The sequence below is a fragment of the Oryzias latipes genome, chromosome 7 (genome assembly GCF_002234675.1).
Source record: "Oryzias latipes chromosome 7, ASM223467v1".
NCBI lineage: Eukaryota > Metazoa > Chordata > Actinopteri > Beloniformes > Adrianichthyidae > Oryzias > Oryzias latipes.
In genome coordinates this window covers 8,188,960-8,215,308 of record NC_019865.2, presented here as the reverse complement: position 1 = coordinate 8,215,308, position 26,349 = coordinate 8,188,960, and the positions used below count along the sequence as shown (strand labels likewise).

The following is a 26,349-nucleotide window of genomic DNA, read 5'->3' as shown; positions in this document are numbered from 1 at the left end:
AAGCACATTTTTGCTCAGTTCCTCCCTAGCTCCATCCTAGTTAATATTCAACCTGTTTACTCCCTTTGTGATCCTCCATTTTGCTTTTGTTGAATTGAGATTAAAGTTCGATACGAAATGTTCTCAATGTTTCACTTTGACAAAGGCCCAAATCTGTGTAGCTCAGTCTGATTCTGTTTGACCTTACTTATCATTACAGTCGTGACACACCAAACATCACAAACCGAGCATGACCCTGATGCGCCCGTTTATACATCTCCCCACTTGCACTGCACCTGCTTCACCATAATGAGCCAATATATCTGCTCACTAATTACCCTAAATACATATCATAAAGACCCACCTGTAAAAGGTGGTGCAACAGTAAAACAAGCACGGTCACGCTCACCAGACATATTACACAGAAAAAGCTTTGCCTGTACAGAGCTAAAACTCACATGCACGCTCAAAGAAAGTGCATGTGAAATGACACGTACATTCATCCCATTTCCTTACAAAAAAGGTACGCACACACTGAGTACTACACATAATCGTCCAGCCTTTTAACTAGGGGCTGTAAATAACACAAAGCCATTTCATTAAATGGGTCCAGCCTGAAAAGTCTCTAAAGCGCACACACTTCCTGTTTTAAGTTTCCCTAACCCGGTAACCCTGCACATGGCAACCTGCTCATTCAAATGAGCTGCAGGGGATCAGAGGTGGACACTATGGTGCACGGAATAATTTAATTATCCGCAACATACAGGGAAAGCTGATCTGCTGTGGTTTCATCAATTCTAGTCTAAGAATTTACTTAAATTATGACTTATATTAAAAATAAATTATAATAAGTATACTTAAGGTCTCACACTGATCATCTTTTGAGTGGTCCCAGTGGTCTTTTAATTACAAATATGCCGTTTTTAGCCCAAAAAAAAAAGCTGTGGTTTTCTTGAACATAGTTTCTGCAGAGTGGCAGTAGTTCATTAAAAATTCACCTCTGAGTTGTGAACGGGACTGTTGGCGCGGAGTAAGCCTTCCCTCATTTCCTATCATCCATCTGTTTACACTTGCTCACTCTAGCTTAGAGCCTCTCACAACCCCAATCTAACATTACTGGTGCGACAAAAATGGTAAGCAATATTGAAGCTATCCAGCTGTACAGTTTTGAGCCAAATGTCAGTTCAGGTGAGGAAGATGAAGACATACATGGATCTAATCGTCTGCAAACGGATGCATCAGAATGGAGCTGAGCCAGGAGCTTGTAGCCTGCCAATTTGTAGTTTGTCTGTCACAAACTAAAAGCTTTTTTCAAACTGCATTTTTTCATCTGCTCCTGATTCACCATAATTTGAAAAAAGAAATCCTCAAGAATGTGGTTTTAGTTTTAATTTTTCATATGTTTGTCCTCCATCGTCAGAAAAATGCTCCAAGAACACAATTTTCATGGGAACGGGTCTTTAAACCAGTTAAAAAAGACATTCACAATTGTTTGCATTTTATCGATTCATTTTAATATGTTGCCAAAAACAGCAAACTGTCATTTTTAGGTTTCATTTAGAATAGAATAGAATAGAATAGAATAGAATAGAATAGAATAGAATAGAATAGAATAGAATAGAATAGAATAGAATAGAATAGAATAGAATAGAATAGAATAGAATAGAATAAATATATTTGTATAGCCCTTTTCACAGAAAGAAATAAAAAAGTTCTTTACAAAAAGGCGGCGGGAAATCAAAGTAAAACACAGAGAGTAGTAGTGGTAAAATCCAATAAGTCAAAAATAAAAGTTGAAACATAATAAAACAATGACTAAAATCAACTAAAAGCTCTCTTGAATAATATTTGTCATGATTTAGTCCCAAAATTGACTTTACGCTCTTTCCATCTTCAGACTAAAATTCCCATAACCACGGGAACTGCTGTCCGGGTCTAATGTGCAGTCATGGTAGTAGTTAGATGTGGCAATCCCTGGCAAAATGAGAATTGACGTTAAAGTGATTTGCTGTGTGTGAGAGAAAGACACTGGATTTTTTTATAAGCGTGTTTTCGTGGAGGCACATGCAACACTCACCACAAATGATGGCTGTGCGACTGCGACTGCAGCGATGCTGATTTAATGGAAGCAAGTTGGGTCATTAGTGAGCGGGGCTACATTCTGACACTCACAATACATGCACACACTCACACTGCAACCCAGATGGCTTTTACAAGGCCCCAGGCCCTCCCTGGCCTGCCTGCTTGGTTTTTAATTATGTCGATGGCTGCCCTGGCCAGATAAAATGGGTCACGTTTAACACGCCTTCACCCACGCCGTACAGACGCTCACACTCGATGAATGCACGCCCTAACACCTTGCGCACATACGTTCAACTGCTGTTGCAGCGAAAGCAGACTCAGACTTTTTTTAAAGCAGTGATCACCTGTGCTTTTGACAGGACAAAGAGTAAACATGGGAAATGTCACATAAGAGCAGTAATGAAGGTGCATGTGTGTGGATTTATGGCCTGTTTCCTTTTTAGCTGTCATTAGGCTTCCAGACATGGCTACACAGGTGTACTATTACCAACATAAGTAATAGGCTTTACACACACATCCACTCCATTTTTAAAGCTCCAATCTATACGCACAGCACGACTCCTCCTGATAAAACACCCCGACTCTGCCACTGACTCAGTTGAAATCAGTGAAAATGTGTTTGGACTTCAAGCTATTTCACTGATTTGAAGGTTTTCGTGGGAGTTATGTTGTGGTGCACTCTTTGTCTTTAGATTTGAATGACATTTGAACGTGGCAGGATATTCTCAAGACGGAAAATGAGATTCGCATCTGCCTAGTCTGTGACCAAAAAACACCTGATGTGCTACATATAAAACAACTTTTCTTTACTGTACCATAAGGTTTGTTGAAATACTTTAATTGATCTGGTCAGATTTAAATAGCAGGATAAAGCAATTTTCAATGATATGCTTCTAAATTTTTAAAAATTGCAATTTATCATCTCTGTTGTTTCAAAACATGTTTAATGTTTTTTATTTAATTTTAACTGACATTGCTGTCAGCCTTACAATTTTCTTTTTTTTTTTTACGTTAATCCAGTCTGGCTGAGCATTTTAAAGCAAAATTTATGCCCCATCCACATTATGTCAATTTTTGTAGGACCTTAGATTTAAAAAGAATAAGAAAACCAGTCTGACTATGCACCATTACCTTTATACATATCAGCAAATACATTCAAGTAAATGAAACATTTAATCACATGAAATATCTTGAAACATGTTTTTACTTCTTCCACTTGTTGCTGATCAGACATAAAAAATATCTTATCTTATATTTTTTAAGGTGTCTTTTTAAGTTTTCTAAACTTGCCTGAATAATTTGTGCTTCAAATATTTTTTTTATCATTTTATATGACTATTTTTCTTTATTTTCTCATCATTTGAGTTTCTCTATCTGCTCACATAATTATCAGCTCGAGCCAAAGTCCACTGAAGTTAATAAAATATCTCTTTTACTCTGCTTTTTTTTTTTTTTTCTCATTCTTGCTACGAGAGGGGGTTTAATGGCAGGACCCCATGTGAGCCTGTCCACCTCTCACCCCCTCACATACACAAAAATGAGGGCAGACACACACTCATTTACACTGTTGAGTGATATGGCAGGGCCAGGGTCTTCTCTGCAGGCCCCCATCCATCACACACTCACATATGAATGAGCACATACAAACACGTTGAAGGCTGTCGTGATCTGTATTCTATCAGCCGCTTTATTAGACTGCTTGTTAGTGTGTGTGTACCTGAGTGTGTGTGTGTGTGTGTGCATGTGTGAGGATTATGCATGTTAAGGGGCCTCCCAAATGGAAACAGACCAATTTCCAGAAAGATTGCACACTCAAACATGCACGTTTTTATTTCTTTTGAGTCGCAGTGCTCCTTAATTTGTAACACTTCTAACAACCGGCTCTGCAGTTCTGTTCACAGACACTTAATCTGTCACTGTTGTGTTGCCATGACCGTCCCTTTCATAATGCAGGAACAGTGTTTATGTGTGCAAGTATGTGTAATTCTCTATAAGCTATTTTTAAATTGTCTACAAGCACCCTGACTCGTGCTATAGTTACCGGAGTATGTGTAGGTCTGAAAAGAGCCAGGAAAGTCTCACTTCCAGTTCTGCTTCCAGGCTTTCACGCCACGCTGCCCCCTAGCCTCTTTAATGAAAAGTGCAAATCAAATTGAGTCCCTCCTCCTTAGATTCTGTTTAACTTCTTTTTTTTATTTTTAAATAATCTATCTATTGTGTAAAGCATTTGAGACTCTTTCAGTGTAGAATGATTATGTTTCTTTCACTTCTAAATTAATATTTTAGTTTTTCAACTCCCCCAAACTGTGTATGTGTACTAAAACAATCACGTTTTTTTCTTTCTAAATATAAAATACTATTGCTGTTTTTTTTTTTGTTTTATTTTGCATCTGATAAATTTCCTTCATTCCAAAATGTTCCATTGATTTCTGTTTGAAACAGCTTTAGGTTTTGCATTCTGCATCGTCTGAAGTTGTTTCCTTTTAAACGACAAACCTGTTTTGCCCTCTACCACACATGTATACAAATGAATGCAAACTAGGGTGTGTTCACACATTGAAAAATGGAGCCATGCAACAAAGCACCATGATCACACCTTATAAAAATATTCCCTCTGAGACACACAATAACCTGGCAGTTATGTTGCACACGCTGCAAGTCTGCTTCTATCTGTCTCCATCTCGCATCAAAATCACTATTACCCCGCGCTCCAAACTGCCATTTCCATTTTCTGCCTTGTGTCGAACAAAAAATAATATGTACCTTGTCACTAACGTCTACCCATATAAGCACCTTTCCTTTACTAATTCAGTCCAGTGCACCTCGCATGCCCGTCAGATGTAACTGACGAAGGAGAGTGCATGCCGAGATCTCCATTAAAGGTTCCTAGCTGTCAAAGGTTCCCTTTTGTGTTGTGAGGAGCGATATAAGTATCGTGCTCTTATCAGGGCTTCCTGTGGAGTTTGCTCTGCATCCTGTCCACTTAGAGCCGCTCCTCTTTCTATTGTGTCTGTCTGTATCTGTGTGTACGCATGTGCACACTTGCCTCTATGTCGGGATTGAGTCATTTTTGTTATTGTTTAATTGTGTTCTGAAACTGATTTTTTTTTCATTTACATCAACTTTTCTTTTCTTTTTTTGGACTGTTTTAGCTAACCCTTTGATGTTGTGAAAGTAAACTCTGTTCTAACATGCTGATCCAAAGAAAAAGGTGCTACGAGACAGTGTAAGCAGGTAAAGACAGTCCAGACAGGCTTCAGGGATAAAGCCTGTTTTGACAGCCACGGCTGTTTTATCCAGTTGTGTGAAGTTTTAAGAACACGGTTATAGGTTTCCTGATGTACCGCTATACTTTTCTGACTTCAACATTGGATCCTTTTGGAGTTGTTACATTTGCTTTTGTTTGGGTGAAGCCCTTCCACAGTGGATGATTTTTCAGCCAAGTTCTCCTCATCGGATTGAGGAAAGTAAAGTGAATGAAAAAACAAAGGTAAATAAACAAACAATCAGCCTCAAGCTCTTTCTGGTTCTCCTTCTCTGTTGGCCCTTATTCGAAGCCTTATAAATCAGGCTTTCACACTGAGACAGGGTGTTAGCAGGCCTCCCAGACAACACACACACACACACATGTTCACACACACAACCCACCCAGGTCTGCTGCTCATTAAATCCATGGCCAGATCAACAGGTGTGTGCTAAAAAGAAAGTATGAGGTGGCGAGCAGAATAAAAAGGAGTAATGAGAAGATTGCTGTGTTTAATGAAGGCATTCATGGGTGTCTTGGTCTTGGTTAAAAGCGGGAATAATGGCAGTTTTTTTCTTGAAGCACAACTTATGTGTTCAACATACTGTGTTATCTTCAGAAGATATTAGCCTGAAGGAGAAGGTGTAAATCTGCACGTGAATTAAAGCTCTACATGGTTAGTTTTTCAATACTTCTTTAAAGGGGTTTAATGATTCATTTTAATAGTCGATGGTTCACTGACCTAAAATCGATCCAGGAAATCTTTAGCCAAAAATTCAACCAGTGTGACTCAGAGATAAATACCTGGTTCTGAACAGTTCAGGTGAAGTTTTACAGATTTCTTTGTACTTGTTCCAAGATAATCAAATGTAAATGAAATATGTGTAAACAAACAAGGAGGCAATATTTAACCCATTTACATTTTGACTGTAACTTTTCATGTTATAGTAAAATAAACCTACCGTGCCTCCATCAAAACAATATTTTCCAATATTTATTGTAATTGATTTTCTTCAGTTTGAAATCGATTTATAATATTGGTTGTTTCGATTAACAACTTGCCTTAGACAGATGGATCTGGTTGGATTGTAAGAATCTAAATTGATTCATCCATTAAGCCGATTAATCATTACATCCCTTGTTCTTTATGCAAATAAAACAAGAGCATGGCATGTTTTTGTCTTGTAAAATGGAAGCCGAATGCAGGGCTGTTTCCTTTTTGGAAAACACTAAAACTAACTAGCATGAACTAAATCATCTCACTTGCCCCAGTCCCCTTAATGTGCTGTAAAATCATAAGGCTTTCATTTTAAGTTTGTAAGTTAGGTTTGAAATATTGCTTTGTGTTTAGTTCAAATGTTTTGTCCAAAGCACCAACACGGATTGTTGCATGAAACTGAAGACGGTTAGTGAAGTGAGCAAACTCGCAGCTTAAGTCAAAAGCAATGTAACATGAATTAAAGTCCCACTCCGATCATCTTAGAACTATTTTAGAAAAATTCCCTGTGGTCTTTTAAGTATGATTATGCTGTTTTTGGTCAAGTGATTGTAGCTTCTACATCCCTGCTTCAAGCTTTTTCCAATTGCATTTTTTTAAATCTACTCTTTATTTAAATAACGAAATACTCAAAAATGCATTTTTAAGCTTAATTCTCTTTATATATGTCTTCAGTCATGAGAAAACCGCACAAGAACATGACAAAAACACAGAAAACGTGATTCACATTGGAGAGTTTTTTTTTTTTTTCTTTTTACCTAAATTGACTCAAACAAGCAGCGTTTCCACACCTTCATCCAGACCCTTCACATATTTGCTCACCAAACTTGGCACCTGCATCCATGAAAATGCACCTTCTGCACAAGCTTACTCATGAACATTGCCATTCACACATTGGGAATCAGAGGAAGGAAAAAAAAGCATGAACATGTCTTTAGAAAAGCAGCCAGTTAGAGAAGTTCATGAACTTTGCACATCTAAAAATGTCAGACGGCTTGTTGGTTCTTCTCTGTCGCACCTCAGTTTCCTTCAACACACATTTGACTGTGATTAGAAGTGCAGAGAGGTCAGCACTGAACTCAGGCCAGGCTGATTGGTTGTTGTAATTAGAGGAGTTGCTCTGTCTCAGGCCAGTTCTCCAGGGAGGACTCACGCAGGCTCTCAGTATCACATGCGGCACAGGGGCGAAATCGGAGCCCACACTGGTAGAGACAGCTAACTTGGGGTTTTGAGCCGCCTCCAGATTCCCCGCCACCTCCATCTCAGACAAATTCCCTCAAAGGGTTATATATTTAGGAAGATTTTTTGGAAAATAAACCTACAAAAAGTTCTTTAGTAAGATGCTCCTTTACATTTCTCCCACTCACTGAAAATTTGTTGTAATTCATAGTATATGATTAGAACAAGGTCCCATTCATCTCCTAGGAAAAACATAAGGCTTTGTTGCTACCTTCTGGTTTCCTCTTCACTTTTCACTTCACAATAACCCCTTTTTCTCCTTCTCTGCTCCTCCTCTTCCTCCTTATGCCACCACCTTCATCCTCCTTCATTTTCTGTGAAAGCGGGAAACGTGAAACCCACTCTTTTAGACTCAGGGGACTGGAGGGGTTACAAAGGGTGATCAATATGTGCCAGAGAAAGTCTTCAGACAAGTGAAAGAAGCCAGTTTGTCTTCTCCCTCCTCCTTTCCTTTTCCTGTTGCCAGGATTGACAAGGTTAGGTGGCCCTAACACCCACTGACATGTTGGGTCTGTGTTTTAAGAAGTTAACCGACAGCAAACTTCCTGCACAGCCTTCTAAATGAGATACTGAACAATTTAGTTCAATGAAGGTTGATATTGTCAAACATTTTAATATTTCAGGAGTTTTTTGGTTTGTTCTTTTAAAATATCTAACCTGTTGATGTCCATCAGGTTGTGGACGACATGGGCAACATCAAGTTTGAACTGGACACGGGGCTGGACACCACCGCCAACAGCTGGCTCAAATACGTCCGGTCTGCCCCATCGTTTGAGGAGCAGAACCTTGTTGCCAGCCATCTCACAGGAGACCAGGTGAGAGCCCCGGTGGCAGCGATCTGCACGAGTCTCTCATGAAAAACACAGCGCCGGGATATTATTACTTGGCAAAAATGTGGGGGATCTGCAGATACATCTCCTCATGCTCGTTTAAAACACACCACAGGAGTGATGAAGAGCAGACGCCATTGTAAATGTTTACAAAAATCCTGCACTTGACAGCTGTGGCCAAATGGTTTCAGTAGCTTGGCTATTGAGAAATAATAGATTATCATTGATCCCACAACAACCATGATGCACAGAGGGATCTTTTTCTTGGATTTTTTTTTTGTCCATTGCTTCCTCTTCTGGTTGTATTTTAGGACACTTGCCGAATGCATCTTACATCTTAATCCTCCCCATCCATATAGATATATTTGAGTTAAACTTGCAATGATAAAAAGCAACAAAAAAAAGGGCTGATTGTCAAAAATGCACAGTCCAAATGTTGAAAACATATCAAAAGATCAGTATAAAATGAATTCGGAACACAGCTTATTGTGCAAACAGTGTAAAATTAACCAAAAATATTCCCTCAATTACGTGTTTTCAAATCCTCGTCGCTCCATTCTTACTTGTTTTCTAATCCCTGCATACATGGCTCATTTTGCTCCCTGTTTTTAGTCTCTGGCTGCCCGTTCCTCACCGACTTCCCTCTGTCATCGTGTCTTGATCTGCCACCTGTCACTTTGTCACACCAAAAGGACAGGCCATTGCGTCCATAAAAGCCTCACACATTAAGCCTGACCATTCAAGAGAAAGGGGCTCGGACAAAGTAAGAGAAGAGGCACAAGGGGCCTCCGAGATTGACAAGCACCAATTGGCTGGCAACGCCAACCCACCTAATCCTTTTAAGATTTTCACATCAGTGCCCCCTGCCACTGCCACACAATGTCAGAGAAAGAGTCAGGGCACCAGAGACCTGCGGAGAATTATCGCACCTAGAAAAAGGCCTCATACATCATCGGTTTTGATGTTTTTTTGGTTGTTTTTTTTGCATTTGTTTGTACTTAGCAAAAGTCTTTCCTTTTTGTGTGCCTGAGCAGTTGCTCACCATAGTGGCTCACAGGTATGACTCCATCATTTATTTACAAGCATTTCACAATCACACCCATGTACACAACCACTCAACACTGAAATTTATAATTTAACAGACCGTGCAGTTAGTTTTCTCCTTCTCTCCTTTTTAAGTATCAGCATGCACAATGCATGAGCCCATGCAAATACATGCTCACCAAGCAAATTCACATGTTGTTCAGTTATTTTTATTGTTTGTCATTAATGATGTAAAATGAACAAGTGCATGCACAGTTATGCATAATTTAGATATTTTACTGCAACGGTGTGCCTCTTTTTATTTGCAAAATTTGCAGTTTCTTTGAAAGTGTTGTTGCTTTCTTTATGTTGTTGAGGTGGGTGCAAAAAAAATCATTTAGTCACTTCAAAATAAAGAAAAAACTAACATAGATATTTCTAGCAAGTTTCATCAATTCCCGAAGTTTATGCTGAGTTACATATTCAGGCTGCCTAAAAGTGTATTTACAGGTTTACATTTATACATGTGAACGAGCTGAAAGCACCAAACAGTTGTCCAAAACTTGTGTGTAAGCGAGTCTGTTTAGGGCCAAGCTGCATGTAGTGATTTAAAGGTGTTGGGCGGGAGCTTAATGGGGGTTTAAAGAGAAGATGAACCTTGTCCACCTTCTTGTCAACCCTTCATCTTTTGTGTTTCGGCTTGGAGTCCTTTATAACGCTGTTTGATCTGCCCTTCTACCCCGGAAGGATCCATCAATTCATACAGACGACTATTTCTGTGTGTGTGTGTGTGTGTGTGTGTGTGTGTGTGTGTGTGAGGCCACAATAGCGGATTATTACAGGCCCTACGGCTGGCAGTGATTGATGAGGCATCTGTCTCCTAAACACTGGACAGACATAGGAAGAGGTCAAGGCAGGTCTGAGTGTGTAGGCCTTACTGTAGCACTCACACACACATGCACACGCTCGTGCAAAAACACACACAAATAATGCACAACTTTAAATTTTGCAGACAAAGGACAAAAAGTTTGACAAAAAAAGTATAAAAACGGCTTTATTATTTACCAACTAACCATATCTGTTACATTTTGAAATATATATATAAATATATATATATATATATCCCTTTTATATTATACGAGTGCATTTTTTACGAATTTAGTACAAAACTAGAAAATCCTCTCATGTATATTTATTTCCTGTTTAACTTGTAAAAATGTATAAGCAATTAAAATATCTTTTAGCAGACAAAATTGATTCCTTTTCATTTTAAAAAATCGAATTACTAATTAACAAAAATGGCCTTCACTCCAATTTAATCGAACGTTATTTGAATTATTTAAAAAATACTCCTTAATTTACTGCAAATACTCCTAAAATAGCTCTTGTAAAAAGGCCTGCTGGCGTGTTGCGTTGATTTGCGTGTGCGTGCGTGTGAGAATGGGAACTAGTTGTGCGTGATAAATTGACTACCAAAGTGAATGCAAGTCCGCCGGACTGCTTGCTCCATTATTTACATCAATAATAGATGTATCAGGCGGCAAAAGCGGCAACTGGGATCGGGGATGCGGGGAGGGGTCTCCGCCGCAGATCCCTCAATCCTTTGGCTGGAGATAAGACGAGGAGGAGTGGCCGACGGGTAACCGAGGGAGCACCAAGGGGCAACAGGGAATCACTAATGAGAGAGAGGGGGAGTCGTGAGAGGAGAGAAAGAGAGGAGAAGAGGAAGGCTCATCATCCTCATCAAAGACGCGCTCACTGACTAGATTAGAGAGGCGGCCCGGCAGAGGAGCGCACAGCCTCATCGGGCAGCAGGGAAGCACCGGCGGCCGTCCTCAGGCTCTCCGTCCGGCGGGCAGACGCGCGACCCCGACTCCCCGGGCCTGACCGCTGCTCCGCTCCCGCACTCTCCAGGGCTGACTTACTATGGGTTGTGTCGCCAACTCCTCCGGGACTGACGTGCTTCTGCAGCTGGAGGCTCTCCGCAGCGCCGCGCAACTTTCGCAGCTCCTGCATCTGACGGAGAGGAGAAAGGTCAGGTCGGAAACGGATCGTAAGGCTGCGCCAGAGGTCGCGTATGTGTCGCCTAATTGTAACAATAATAATAATAATAATAATAATAATAATAATAATAATAATAATAATAATAATAATAATAATAATAATAATTGATGGATTCGCCCACAGTCTCTCTCAAGTTTCGCATAGTAAGTCTTTAAAGTTTGTTTCAGCAGTCGCTGAGCGTTGGTCTGCGTGCACGCGCGTCTGTTCTCTCTTGTCTTTTTGCGGGCACAGTTGGTTCAGAGCGTCCTCTTTTGGCAACTAATCGCAACTGCAGCTTGTCTCTGCAAGCTGCAGTTGCGAAAAACGGAACGTATTAAAATAAATCGTTTCAGTTTCAGTCAAGAAACTTCATATTAATAATAATAATTTTAAAAATCAGTAAAATTATTTTTTATTTGCATAAAATCTGCATGTAGTTTTTACATTTTATTTCAAAATTGTGGAAAGAAAGATGCTGAGGCCTTGACTTTAAATAGTTACTAATTATGAAAACCTTTTTTTTTTCCTTTTTCCTTTTAAAAATAAATATTTTCAACTAATCCTTATTTGATTTAACATTTTTTAAGGTAAAAAGCAGGAAACGTATCTGTGCTGCAGCAGCGGAAAAAATAAAGGGATGATTTAATTTTCTTTTTTGTCTTCATATCTGAAAAACAATGCCTGAACAATACAGAAATATTTCTCTTGGATTTAATGTTTCTCTAAAATTGTTCGTTTTTATTATTAAAAATAAAAAGAAATTTATAAAGAAAAGAAAACAGTTTGTTTGTTTTTATTTTCTTTCTATATTCTTTTTTTTTCTTTATCCTTTGTGAACATGGCAGCAGCAGCACCCCCCCCCCCCCACACACACACACACACACACACGTTGTGTTTCCTGTTTTTATCCCGGAATGATCGATTAAAGCGTCTTTCGTAAATATTTTTTATTAAACTTTAACATGAAAATGAGGCGCGTCTTACTTGTTTTCTCTCCTCAGATTTATTATAAAGCCGTCCGGGACATTGAAGCAGGGGAGGAGCTTTTGGTGTATATGAAGGACGGCATTTTCCCGGAGGGCTCCATGGCACCCAACCTACAAGGTAAGATTAATGCGCGTCGTTAGCGCACATTTTAAACAAACTCCAACCTGCATCCTGTGCTGCCTTTGCGGTCAACGCTTTTCCTTAAGGGACACAAAAAAGAACCACTTTCCCTTTAATATTCTTTTCTATGTGTTTCCACAAACAAAGTTTGAACAGATCTGGTCGATTCCTTTAAAAAAAAAAGAATTATATACCGCAGGAAAGTGTGGCTGAAGGCCGCGCGTAATGTAAAAGTTGAGTCACTATTACAAATGAGCAGAAAAAGCGGCTCCAGATAGTTGCAACACTTACATATACCTAAAATTGGAAGTGATTATTTATGCATTCATTACTTAATCCCCTTTTTTGGCTAGAAAAGTATAGATTGAACAAAACAAAAAATTTAACAGACACATTATTAAGGGTGAAAAGGACAAAAAAAAATCTTAGAGCACAACAGTTATTTTCTTGAAGATCCACCTATATATCATAAATATTTACAAACATGAAATTTAGAATAAATGGTTTAAAGCCTTTGCAAATACTAGAGAATAAAGAGGAGCATCCATATTTATCAAACAATATTTATCCATGTCTAATGACTTTTTTCCTGCATGGGTAATCGCCCAGTCGTCCACAATTTTGTCATACATCTGACTGTCCAATATGCCATCAGAAAGTCTAACTTTGACAGTTATTTGCTGGATCTAAGCTTTTCTTTCAAACCCCACTGGAGCAGAAAAGGGGCTGTAGTTGCGCTGGGTTTCTCTAACCATCTTGAACTTGTTGTGGTGGAGGGCTGCTGTCATGTAACATTGTTTGGTTGTGTTTCTGGGGTAAAAGATGAAAAGGAACAAAGTTAGGGACAATGTGGGTCATTGCTGCATGGTCCACATGTTAGCTTTGCATGTCAAATGTGAGAACAGGAGCTCAGAGTAAGAACAATTATCATCTCAGAGCAGATTGGCGTTCTCTATTAGCGTGTCAAAGATGGATTTATGTTTGCGTGAAATGTAATGTGAGGGAGGCTGATAACATGGATTTATGTGTTTCTGTGTTTTTGGTTTTGTGTCAGGAGATAAAGAGCGAGCAGGGGAATAGATTACAAGAGGGTCATTGTTCTGTGATGGTAGGATGTAAGAATGAAAGCGAACAAAAACAGGAAAACAGGAGGACACAAACTTTAGGGGTGGTGTTCTTTTCTTTGTGCACTGGTCTGATAGAGTCAACAAAGCAGCTGAGCGGGAGCTCCACTCTGCAGCCCTGCTCTCTGTGTCTGACTTATCGGAGAAGGAATTTGAAGTAGAGGACTTGAGGAGTCCCCTGAGACCTCACCCATGCTCCCAGATTAGCTGCTAAACTGCACATAATTGTGTAGTTCGTCTCCCAGAGAGCTATTAGTCTCCACTTTATTACCCCCACTCACCCCACCCACACAGACAGACTAACTGAAAAAACACAGGCGAGCTGATGTGCACAAGCAAGTGCCTTTGTTGATGTGCATTGTGTGGACTTTGAGGCCTCTCCTTTCATTCCTTGGCAGTCGTGTTCCTGTTACAAGACGGGTTGTTAGACACATTTTGCGTGCGTAGAACATTTTTACACAGTCAGATTCTTCAAAAATCTATTTTGGATCCCTTTTTTTGTAGATATTTCCACTCTATAAAGGTTCGGACTACTCTGATGTTATCGCTTCAAAGCCAATTAAAGCTCACTCCCTTATAAATAAACATACATCTGCCCTTCATGAGATGGATTCACACTGCTGTCAAGGAAAGCGATTTAGTTTAATTTTTGAGCGAGGTGTAATGGTCCATCGACGGGACAGGCGTTCATGCGTCTCCTCAAGGTTACATACATTGATGTTGCTACACTAATGCCCATTTAATGTTTCCAAGAAGTTCCAGCTGAATAAATGGTCACGTGCTCTAGAAAACAGGTGAGCTGTGCACTTCAAGTCATTTTAGATAAACTCATTAGGTGAAACTGGAAGTGATTGATGGGTGTGTGTGGCATGTAGGAGGGCCCAGGGGGTGGCGGCTCAGCTGCCTGGGTCGTGGCAGAAAGGGTATGACAGGTTGGCGCTAGGAAATCACGCTGCGGTCGGCGCCACTATGCCCTTGCTTACCTTTCTGAGTCGCTTTGGAAAATGTTCGAAAACAAACACACACACACAGGCCTCTGCCTGCACACACAAACATGCCATTGGGCTTTCCCCTGATCTGTTGAACTTGGCGCCTAACTCAGGAACTTGCTATTGAAAAAGCTCCTCCTAAGTTTTATGTATTTGACCTTGTTGGTGAGAAGTATTGTAAAGGTTATCATCATGGAAGTGAAAGACCAGGCCCTATTGTTTCCCCTGTGTGCTATTACACTTCCAGTCTCAGGCAAACACTGCTTTAACAAGTAATTAACTGAGTTAATGAAAGCCACATTTCACTCTTAATTGATTTCCATTTTATGTAGATGTCAATTGTAGAATTGTTACTTTAACCATTAGTAAAACTGGTCTGCTTTGTTGTAACTAAAACACAAAAACAGAAATTGATTTCTTGTTGAGTAACAACAACAATCTTTTAAAGTTTTATGCAAATGAATACACGCCTGCATCTTTGAGAACATGTAGCCTACAGGAGTTAGCAAACCGTTGCTGCAAATCAATGGTTTCCTTTTTTCTGCTTAAAGAAGATGGTATTGTATTGACTCTAAAATTAGTTACTGAGACCTTAGAGTGTTACATTTTAAGGTGATTAATTTGTGAAATTTGATTTTTTTATGACTAGATGTACAGTTATTTTTGATGTTTTAATATGCAAAGATCCACTTCAATAAAATAGTGTTTTTGGTGTTTTTAACATGTTCTTGTTGCATACAGAAAGAAAATTAAGCTTAAGATTTATACTGTGTTTCTGAGTATTTCTATATTCAAATCATTGTGAACCTGGAGCAGACGAAAAAAACACAGTTGGAAAATATTAGCGGTGACATAAGTGCTACAATTGGCAGGCTAAAGGCTCCCTCCTTTGTTCCGTTCTGATGTATCCACTTGTAGACGACTAGATCCATGTACATCTTCATTTTCCTTTTCTGAGCTGGCATTTGGATCAAAACTCTGTGGCTGCATAGCTGCAAGGTAATGAGAGAGATTTTAAACAAAGAAATAATGGGAAGCCAGGGCCAATAGTCCCGCCCACAACTCTGAGGCAAATTTCTGATAAACTCCTGCCGCTCTGCTAAAACTATGTCCTAGAAAGCAACACAGGTTTAAAAAAAAAAACAGCATTATGATAATTAAAAGACACTTTGAAAATAAATTCAAATCAAAAGATGATCGGAGTGGAAAAAGGAATAGGATAACTCAAGCTTCAGCTGATGCTGAAGAAATCTGTGTGTTTGTGTGTGTCATTGCAGATGAGCAAATGTACCGCTGTGAAGACTGTGATGAGCTCTTCTCCTCAACACTTGAGCTGCGGCGGCATCAGAAGTACTCGTGCTCCAGTGCAGGCTCCATCTTTGATGCACTGAGAGACGACTTCAAGCAGGAACGCGAGGACAGCGACGAGCCTGTCCACGAGTGCAAAGACTGTGAGAAGATCTTCCCAAACGAGTACAGGTAAGCACAATGCTCCAATCGAAAACAATACAACTTATTTAGCACAGCAAGTCTACTTATTTATTGTTATTTTCAAATATGATGCCATAAAACTTGTGAAATTCACTTTTGTTTGGTTTTGTTAAGTTTGGGGCAACACATGATCGTCCACACAGAAGAGAGGGAGTACAAGTGCGACCAATGTCCAAAAGCCTTCAACTGGAAATCCAACCTCATTCGGCACCAAATGTCACATGACAGTGGCAAGCGCTTTGAGTGTGAAAACTGTGATAAGGTACAGCACACCCAGCACGTAAGTTGTGCACAGGACACGCAGGCTTTATCTGCTCTGGCTTTTAGCTTTCATTCATACTGGTTTTTCTACTTAGATTTAGTAATTCTGTAACACAAGCTCACATTCTAATGCATTTCTGCTTTTTGCTGTAATTGTTCAATCTTTTATCGTATTGTTATCATTGTTACATTTCAGGTTTTCACAGATCCCAGCAACCTCCAGCGCCATATCCGCTCCCAGCATGTGGGGGCCCGCGCTCACACATGTCCAGAATGTGGCAAAACTTTTGCCACCTCATCAGGCCTGAAGCAGCATAAGCACATCCACAGCAGTGTAAAACCCTTTATCTGTAAGTAAGGCCAATGGAAATAATTTCCCAAGACGATGCCTTTAGCTTGTTCATCTGTCTCTGGTTCTCTGTGCATCTCTAAAGCAGTGTTTTTCAACCAGTGTGCCATGAGAGTTAGACAGGTGTGTCGCACGAGAAATGATTAATATTTACTGATCTATAAACATTTACCATCACCAAAATATTGGCTCTGTGTTCATCATCAAAAGTCCAAGTTTCACACTGAGTAGTTTGCCAACAGCTTTGTGGAGCTCTTTAAAATAAATTCCCCAGATCTCTCAACATATTCCTTGTCTTTCATAAGAAGGGCAAGAAAAACTTCTATCATATTTTCATGAAAATAAAGGCGCTGCTTGTTAATAATAAAAGCATATCTAGAACATATTGAGTTGATTTTTAACTTAAGAAAAGGACATACAATTCATTTTACAACAACAAAATCTTTATACTTTACTCTTAACCCTTAATAAGCTCAGGTAATTTTTACGTTTAATTTAATAAGCTGATTAAACTTTTCCCAGACCCACATATGTCATTTTGTTTTCTTAAAAAAAAAAAAAATTGTGTAGGGTTTTTATTTTTTTGAAAATGGTTTAAAATAAAGGTTTAAAGGAAACATTTTATTAAAGTTATTGGTTGTAATAGCCAAATAACTGTTTAATAACAATAGCTTTTCGCCATCAGTAGGTTCTTTTTTGTCAGATTGTATTGCGTTGCTGTTGATTTTGTACACAAAGCTAGAGACAGTGTTAAAATGGGTTTAACCAGGCCCTGATGGGCTGCGTGTTTTTGCTCCCCCAGGTGAGGTGTGCCACAAATCCTACACGCAGTTCTCCAACCTCTGCCGCCACAAGCGTATGCACGCTGATTGCCGTACCCAGATCAAGTGTAAAGACTGTGGGCAATTGTTTAGCACTACCTCCTCTCTCAACAAGCACCGGCGCTTTTGTGAGGGCAAAAACCATTATGGTTCTCCGGCAGGGATGTTTAACCCCGGCATTCCCATGAGCTCTAGCCCCATCATGGCTAAAACCAAGTCCCATCATCCCCACCTTACAGGTTTGAACCAGTCAAGTTTAGGCTTTACCGACTACTTTCCATCAAGACCTCATCCTCATAGTGGCTTGCCCTTCTCCCCGGGACCCCATGGCTTCCCATCACTCCCACATGGCTTTCCAGGTATCTTCCCCCCATCACTGTATCCACGGCCAACTTTATTACCTGCAAGTCCATTAATAAAGAGTCCGCTGGGCGCCAGCAGTCAAGAGGTGAAACTTCCTCGAAGTCCCATAGGTGCCCCTCCTCTACCACTTGTCAGTTCCACAAACAGCAATGGAGTCAGCAGTTTGGGGCTGGAAGACAAGGACAAGGAAATCAAACTTGAATTATCTTCTAGTGGAGAGGTAAAGCCTAAATCCAAGATTACAGACATTTCTGATGGCAGTGACCTTGAAGATGTTAATACCACAAGTGGGACAGATTTGGACACCACCACGGGTACTGCTTCAGGTGATGGTTCTGACCTGGAGAGTGAAGGAGAAAGTGAACGTGAACGAAGTGGTAAAAGGAGAAAGCCATCTGGCACAGCGTCAAGTCAAGACACAAACCAGTTCGAGGACACAAACAACGTATTAACGTCAAACATGTCTGGTTCAGGGAACCTGTCCATTGATCGCCCTTTTCTTGGATCCGGATCATCTCAGCACTCCTTTTTCCCTCCACCGGATGAGCAAGCCATCCCTCCCACCTCCACAAATACCAATGCAGCCACAACTGATTCCATCAAAGCCATTGCCTCTATTGCTGAAAAATATTTTGGCCCTGGTTTGATCGGACTTCATCAAGAGAAGAAGATGGGTCCATTGCCCTACCATTCCATGTTTCCCTTCCAGTTTTTGCCAAACTTTCACAACTCTCTTTATCCCTTCAGCACTGATCGCAATGCTCTTAATCCAAGTATGTTCTTTAAGCCTGAGCCCAAATCACCTCGTGAACTGCTACACAAAACTATTTCAGGTCCCCCTGCGGCCCCTGCTTCTACTGCGGAGTCACCATTTGACCTCACCACAAAAACCAAGGAGGCCAAGTTGATTCCTCCAACCCCAGCAAATCCCTCCAACCCCAACAGCAGCACTGGAAGCAGTAGTGGACCTGTATCAATATCCAACAGTGAAGAACAGCCGCTGGACCTCAGTATTGGCAGCAGAAACCGCAGCAGTCATAACGGTTTGCATGCTGAGCTGCAAAGTCGAAAGAATCACATGTATGGACCTGGAAAAAGCGTTTTTAATAAGGAAGAAACTCCATCTGGTTTTCCACACCCTCTTTCACAGTCGTTACATCAATCCTCTTTAACACAGCATCAGCAGTCACAGCCGCATCAACCACCCCCCCTGCACTATGCCAAGCCCTCAGCTTTCTTCATGGACCCTATCTACAGGTATTTCAGCCCCGACTAGACCAGAACATATCTGTCACTTGACTAAAATCAATAGCTTAAAGCTTGAGTTTTCAGACATGCTTTGACTTTGGTACGTAACCCTCTGCCTTGTTGTCGGTCCAGCAGGGTGGAGAAGAGGAAGCTACTTGACCCAGTCGGAGCTGTGAAGGAGAAATTCTTGAGACCCTCGCCACCTCTCTTCCATCCACAGGTAAACATTCAAAAATGAGGAAGGAATGTGGTGTGATCCTTTGAGTTTGTATATGCTGTGGAAAAAAAATACAAAAAGGAAACGCCAACAGTGGACACAAACATTGCACATAGACAGATTATTCCCACATGGTTTTGACTATTATTTTCTAACTTTGTATTATGTGAAAATACCTCTCTCCTGCCTCCCACGCTGCTCCGGCCTCAATTGATAGGACCTTCTGTGCTGTGATTTTATTCTCTCAAGGGTTTTGCATGATTTCTTCCTTTGTTTACTAAATGGCGCCTGTGTACCTCGTCAGTTTTACCTTTTTTCAGAAGACACGGTCTCTTATCACAGGCTCTTTGATAATCAGCGACATTGTTTGACTTCACCCAGACTTTCCCCACCACTACATATCTTGATTGGACAGAATGATAGTATTAATAACAGACAGAGAGGGAGTATCAATGTTCTGAAATGAAACAAACTACCTCTCCGGGCTACACTAATCTTCGCCGTGGCATTGTTTTATTCACTTGAAGCCCGCAGGCCAGCTAATAAGTCAACCCCCCCAATTTTTTGTCCAACTTTTTTTCTCTGTGGCTTGCTGGCTGGCTGGCTGGATGGCTAGATAATAGTACCGTGTCCATCAAGGACATCCTGTGTTTGTGTCCAGGAGAATGGGGGGCTCTTGTTGGGGAAACGCTTTAATCTAACATGAAAATCTGTGTCCTCTATCAACTAAAATTTTTGCAAAGCTCCAATAGGCAATATGTAAATAAGCAGGACGATATAAGTTCATGTGAACCATGTGTGAAAATATAGTTTTCTAATATAAAATGCCTGCATAGGCCTGAGCACACATAACCTATGTCTGATATGCTCACATGCTAAAATCAAAATTTAAGAGATTACCATGATTCCTCTTTAGCATTATCACCGCCTACCTGATCCCTAACATTAAACATTTCAACATTCTTACACGTAAAGGTTACTTATCAGCTGTGATCCTCCCAGCGTTTGAAACACAATGCTACCTCTAATTTAGTCTCATGACGGAATCACCCTGCTCCCTCTGTAGCCATTCTCAGGCTGCTAATAAACATATCCAGACAGAGTGTCTGTCCCTGTGTCTCTACCGTCTCAAATTCACTAAAAGAAGGAAGGATGTAAGCCGTTTTTGGCAAATAAACTCCCACGTAGCTGGTGGGTTCACAGGCTTCTAGCGGAAGAGAAGTGGCTATCAGCTGGGAGTATCACAAACGTTATTGTATTGCTCCTATCTGGGCTCTTGAATGCTTCAATTAGCCCCCTGGTTGATCTGAAAGATCAGCTTTGGTTGAAGACGCTGAAGAACAATGCTCAGGTCAAAGCTAAAATTGGTTGAAGGGGGGCACAAAGGAACTATGTGTGATGGCACAGGTCAATCAGGTGAATGGCCTTTAGTACAAGCAACTTAGCTGACCTCACATAAACTACTATCACAAAGTTTCTGCCCTATATCCTTTCACACTTTTTATGATCTGATCTTGTTTGTTTTGCTGTTATATGTAAAATGCTACAGAAGTATTTCCAATCATTGATATATTTCATGTACAATACACTAGGATTGACATGCAAAAGGAATTTACATCCAACATCCATTTTCTAAACCCACTCAATCCCTTTTGGGGTCACTGGAGCCTATCCCATCAACTGTCACTCAAAGGCAGAGTTCACCTTGGACACTTTGCCAGTCCATCACTGGGCCACACATAGACAGACAACAACCAACATGGCAAACATTTTAATAAATAAAAAAGTACATTTTAAGAGTGCCATTGATTTTCGTTTTTGATTATTTTCCTTTTGATTTCCCTAGATGTCAGCCATGGAAAATATGACAGAGAAACTCGAAAGCTTTGGGGCTTTAAAACTGGACGCTCCGCCCAATTCACTGCAACATTCAGCTCATCCACTCTTCAACTTCCGCTCTCCACCTCCCTCCCTCTCAGACGCCATCCTTCGCAAAGGCAAGGAACGTTACGCCTGCAGGTGAGTGGTTAAAGTGTGCTTCTCCAGCTTCCATCACATTTACTGTCACAATGAAATCCTATCTTTATTCAAATGCATGGCACATCTGTTTTCACATCCAGGTACTGTGGAAAAATCTTCCCACGTTCAGCAAACCTTACCAGACACTTGCGGACACATACGGGAGAACAACCCTACAGGTTAAATATTTGTTTTTTAATAACAACTTACTGCTTTGACATGTTACTTATTAAGTTCTATCTATGTATTCTGAAAGTATTTTTGGCGTAAAGAATATTGTATTAATATAAAACGGCATTCCTACTATTTCGAAGAATAAAAAAGGATGTTTGCTGATCTGAGCTGGTGAACAACGAAACAACTCTGCTGTTTTTTGAAGGACATTCCTGCTCTGCTGCCTTTTCCACCTGCATTTACATCATTCTTTTCTGCTCTGGCAGGTGTAAATACTGTGACCGCTCATTCAGCATCTCATCCAATCTTCAACGGCACGTCCGCAATATCCACAACAAGGAGAAGCCCTTCAAATGTCACCTGTGCAACCGCTGCTTCGGTCAGCAAACCAACCTTGACCGCCATCTGAAGAAGCATGAGCATGAAAACATTCCTGGTAAGTCTGCAGCATCTAAGAACTGATTTCCGCTGACAACGGTCAGCAAACAAGGACTTCTTAAGCTACTGCATAGAAAAATAAAAAGAGTTACTGAATTAACTTAGTCCATACAAGTTGATTACTTTGAATAATTGATTTCTAAAGTGACTATGCACAGATATTTCACAATATTTTTCTTAACTTTAGTTCAAATAAATGAAAACAAACAAAAACACATGATTTATGAACATTTTCTTGTCAAGTTTTGTGAGGATTTGTATCTTTTCTGTGTGTTTGAGTATGAGTTGATTCTGCAATAGTCATCATTATTTATTAAAAATCGTTTCCTTTTGAGCAGTCATAATAACGTTGTTCTCTGTATGTGTGTGTTTGGCTGCGCTTCTCCCAACAGTGAGCCAGCAGTCTGGGATACTTTCCAACCTGGGAACCACCATCTCTTCTCCAAACTCCGAGCCAGACAATCATGCACTTTTAGATGAGAAGGAAGACTCGTACTTCTCAGAAATCCGCAACTTCATTTCCAACAGTGAGATGAACCAGGCCTCCAGCTCCACGGATAAGAGGCAAGGCAAAAGCACGCTCCCCAAACTCACATTTGTGTCCAGAATTGATCGGCAACCTTAAGTCTTTTTTCTGGATCTGTTAGACTGACTATCTTATTGTGATTCCAGTCACAGCTTGAATGAACTATGTCAAGTGTATTTAAAAATCTTGAAAAGGAAACATCAAAAGCATACAAAAAACAAATAAAACGGAGACTTGAATTTACAAGGTTTGGAAAAGTTTTATAGAAGGTTTACTTTCTAAAACTTTGGATTTCCTTATATTTCTTATTAATTGATACATTCTGTTCCCCAGTGCTCTAAACATGCTGGGCAATAGTCCCCATCATAATAGTAGCTAAATGCTGTTAGAGGACATAACATAAAGCATATAAAACTAAAACAAAGGTGACCCTTTTTTTCCCCAAGTATGTCTTTTTTTGTTTGCTGGTTTGTTTTCCAACCTCTGCGTCCAGCTGTTTGACCATCATTACTGAGTCCAGGTTTCCTTCCACTCCAAAATACCTTCAGGGCAAAGCGGTATCAGTTGACAGAAAGCTCAGCTTTCCAACTGCTGGTCTTGCTTTGGGGTTCAGTACTGTTCTTCTATTTGTGGCAAGCTTTCGAAGTTTCAGGGACAAAAAAGAAGAAAAACAAACAGAGGGTGAAATGTTTTCCCTCCTTTGCCTGTGCTTTGCACTGTTTCTTCGACTCTATACTCTTTCTATCTCTCAAAGGGGAATATTTTTCCTGGTCTCCTCGCTTTCCGCCTGCATCTTCCTCCATCACCCCCTCCCCTCCTTTTGTCAACACACATTATGGTCAGCAGAGCCACTGGTAATTTAGGCCCATGGCCATATGGGATCAATACAGAGTGTCATCCACAACGAGCCCGCCTGACATTTTAATATCTGTAATTCAGATTTGTGTTATGCTTTCTGTCCTCCTTCCAGACTGCCTGATGTTTATTCTCCCTCTGAGTGAGTGAAGTCAAACACAAGTTCATGAATGACTATCTGTGATCACTTTAGAATCACAGTTTCCCCTCACCCAAATTCCCCCTCTCGTCATTGTGGTTGATCTAAAAGTAAAAGACTTTGGTGACTGTTATTTTGTCATACAAACTCTGGCTTGAGTCAAGGAGGGGGATCCAAACAGCAACATTTTAGTTAGGGTATGTTGAGTGCAGAGACTTTTGCAGCTCTGAAGCGTTTGACTTTCACTGTTGAATGAAAACACTTGAAGCTGGCTCCTTGTCTTGGACTGGGCTGCAATAGCTGCCCGTTTGGACCCAGGGGGGAGTTTAGTTGAGACGTTTATCTAGGAGATCCACTGATGATTGAGCTCTTCCCCTGGTCCCCCCACTACACCCATACCCCCAGCACACTAACACAAACACCCGACTGACGTGTTTAGGCTAAATGACAAAACCCAGGGCTCCCAATGTCAGAGCTACGCTTCTTTCCCAGTTTTCAGATTCAGAATTTGATTATGGTGATATTCAATCTAGATTCAAAGAGAACTTTCCCCCCTAAATTCCCTCTGCACACATTCCCCCACCCATTCTGTCTGACCCAATCCTGTCCCTGTGCACCCCTTCCCAGAGGTAATCCTGTCTGATTTGATAAATGTCCACAGTGTGGCAAAAAAAAGTGGAAGGAGTAAATTTGCCATCCCAGAGGAAATGATATCATGAGCCATGACATCGTGGTCTGGGGATGGTGGTAGTGGTTTTTGGGAGAAAGGGGGGGGGTTACAGGCTGGAAAATGTACAGATGGCAGGTCGTAATGGTGGTGCGCTGATAGCCTGTTTGCAGCTGAGAGCAGACATCTTCAGTGAGTCACACAAACGGCGTTTCAACATTTCATTTGTGAAGGACCGTGTCTGAGTGGACCTTCTCCTGCCATGCTGCATAATTAATCATCTGCAGGTCATCTGAAAAAGCCTTGTGGCGGACTGTCAACACCCTTGTTTGTGTGGACAGTGGAGTCGGACTGAGCATGCTGTCAGCAGATTATTTGGGTTTTTCTCTCGCAGTGATGAGTCATGCTTGTAGATGTTTAGAAAACCAAAAACAGACGCTCAGCTCCAAACTGAACATAAAGCGATACAAAACTACAACAAACCGACTTTGATAAATGTTTGAAAAATATATGTATTTGTGTCATTTAATGATAACCACTGATTGCAAACTATTGTATATTTATCTTTCATGCTCTCTATAATTAGCTAGATGGAGCACTCTGCTTTATATTTCTTGTGCAACATGAGTAAAAATGTAAGACTAATATTAACTTGGAAGACCCACTCCAGCATGTTTTTGGGCCGTTTTTCTCATGATGGAGGACGGGTGGGAGGCGGGCCACAAGCTCCCTGCTTCACTCTATTCTGATGTATCCACTTGAGGACAAATGGTTTCATTGCTCCTAAACAGCTCACCATTTTGGTTGCACCAGTAGTGTTATAGCTTGGGATTGTGATGGGCTGTGAGCTAGCGGGCTTACTCAACGCCAACAGACCCGCCTACGCAGGAGCAAAAACTGTCCCAGAAAGCGACACAGATTCTTTGACTTTGGCCAAAAACAGCATAATCATAATTAAAAGAGCACTGGGAATGCTTTCATAATAGAGTTACCTCAACTCATTTTGGTGTCAACATGTCCTCTCTAATCTGTCCTTTGCAGGTCAGACCAACCTGAAGAGGAGTGCCCACCCACCCACAGTCTGTCCAACTCCAAGCTGGGGCTCCGGGGGCTAGATGAAGAAGAAGAAGAGGTGGATGGTGATGACGAGGAGGAGGAAGAAGGCAGCCTGACAGAGAAGTCTCACGATGAGGCGCCAGAGTCTCCATCTCCTGTCACGACAGGAGTATATGAGGAGGACGATGAAGAGGACGACGGCGAGTCGGCTCCGTTAGCTATGAATTATGAACACACTCGCAGGTGTGTATCCTGTCAGTAAGACATGAAGAAGTTAGGCTTTGTGATGTAAAATATGCAGGAAGGAAGCAGAGCAAAATAGCAGTTTCTACCTATATTGATATTTTTTGTTAAATATTTTTGATCAAACTGATCAAGTACATCGAGTGATAAACAGAAGGACAGATCATCAGTTTGGCATTTCCCGTTACTGACTTCAAAAGCAGCTTCTTTTCTGTTTTTTCTATCTTAATTAATTTCTATCTGTCTGTCTAAACACTATTAATATTGTTACCCTTTTTTCTCTTCACTCATCTCCTAAACAACATTACATCTCCACAAATCTCACCTCCTTGTCTTGTTTCTATCCCTTCACAAACTCATCCTGTTGCTTCACTCATACAACCTCCCCTCCCGCCTTCCATCCATACCTTGGTGTGCAGGTGTGTGGAGGAGGAGGGCTCTCTCTTGGACCTGGAAAGTCTGCCCACCTTTCCCAAGAGTGTGGATGGTTTACGTAAAGCAGCCACTGAAGAGCAGCCCTTTGATGTTAAAGACATATTTAACACATCACTAGAATCTGAAGCATTGAAAGAGACACTGTACAGGCAGGCTAAAACCCAGGTATGTGACTGGAGTTTGAGTGCACATGAAAGGAAAGGGATATTTTGATGTGGAGCATAGAAAAAATGAGCACTGCAAAAACAGGCCTCTTTGAAAGAAGTCAGAAATTCTTACCCCATTGGCAAATGGAGTAAAAAAAAGGTCTTACTAAGATTTATTTTAAGAAAAATATTCTAGCCACCAAGACATATTTTCTCAAACTGAGATTATTTTCCTGTTAAAAAG

The 26,349-nt window shown here is 40.7% G+C and overlaps 1 protein-coding gene across 10 annotated transcripts in view; it reads left to right on the top strand.

The window, feature by feature from the left end:
• Nucleotides 1–26,349, top strand: part of prdm16 (PR/SET domain 16) — a 168,463-nt gene that overhangs the window by 138,427 nt on the left and 3,687 nt on the right. For 3 of the 10 annotated variants that reach the window (XM_023956490.1, XM_023956489.1, XM_023956493.1), the window contains exons 4-16: nucleotides 8,216–8,356; nucleotides 12,439–12,541; nucleotides 15,935–16,136; nucleotides 16,263–16,428; nucleotides 16,606–16,759; nucleotides 17,528–19,199; nucleotides 19,323–19,410; nucleotides 21,254–21,426; nucleotides 21,528–21,605; nucleotides 21,867–22,036; nucleotides 22,431–22,602; nucleotides 25,267–25,524; nucleotides 25,944–26,124. In XM_023956490.1, coding sequence (XP_023812258.1) covers nucleotides 8,216–8,356; nucleotides 12,439–12,541; nucleotides 15,935–16,136; nucleotides 16,263–16,428; nucleotides 16,606–16,759; nucleotides 17,528–19,199; nucleotides 19,323–19,410; nucleotides 21,254–21,426; nucleotides 21,528–21,605; nucleotides 21,867–22,036; nucleotides 22,431–22,602; nucleotides 25,267–25,524; nucleotides 25,944–26,124 — 3,558 coding nt within the window. Of the gene's footprint in view, nucleotides 1–8,215; nucleotides 8,357–10,787; nucleotides 11,429–12,438; nucleotides 12,542–15,934; nucleotides 16,137–16,262; nucleotides 16,429–16,605; nucleotides 16,760–17,527; nucleotides 19,200–19,322; nucleotides 19,411–21,253; nucleotides 21,427–21,527; nucleotides 21,606–21,866; nucleotides 22,037–22,430; nucleotides 22,603–25,266; nucleotides 25,525–25,943; nucleotides 26,125–26,349 lie in introns of those variants that run through there. The other 7 variants (XM_023956491.1, XM_023956499.1, XM_023956492.1 and 4 more) reach the window with 7 other exon arrangements.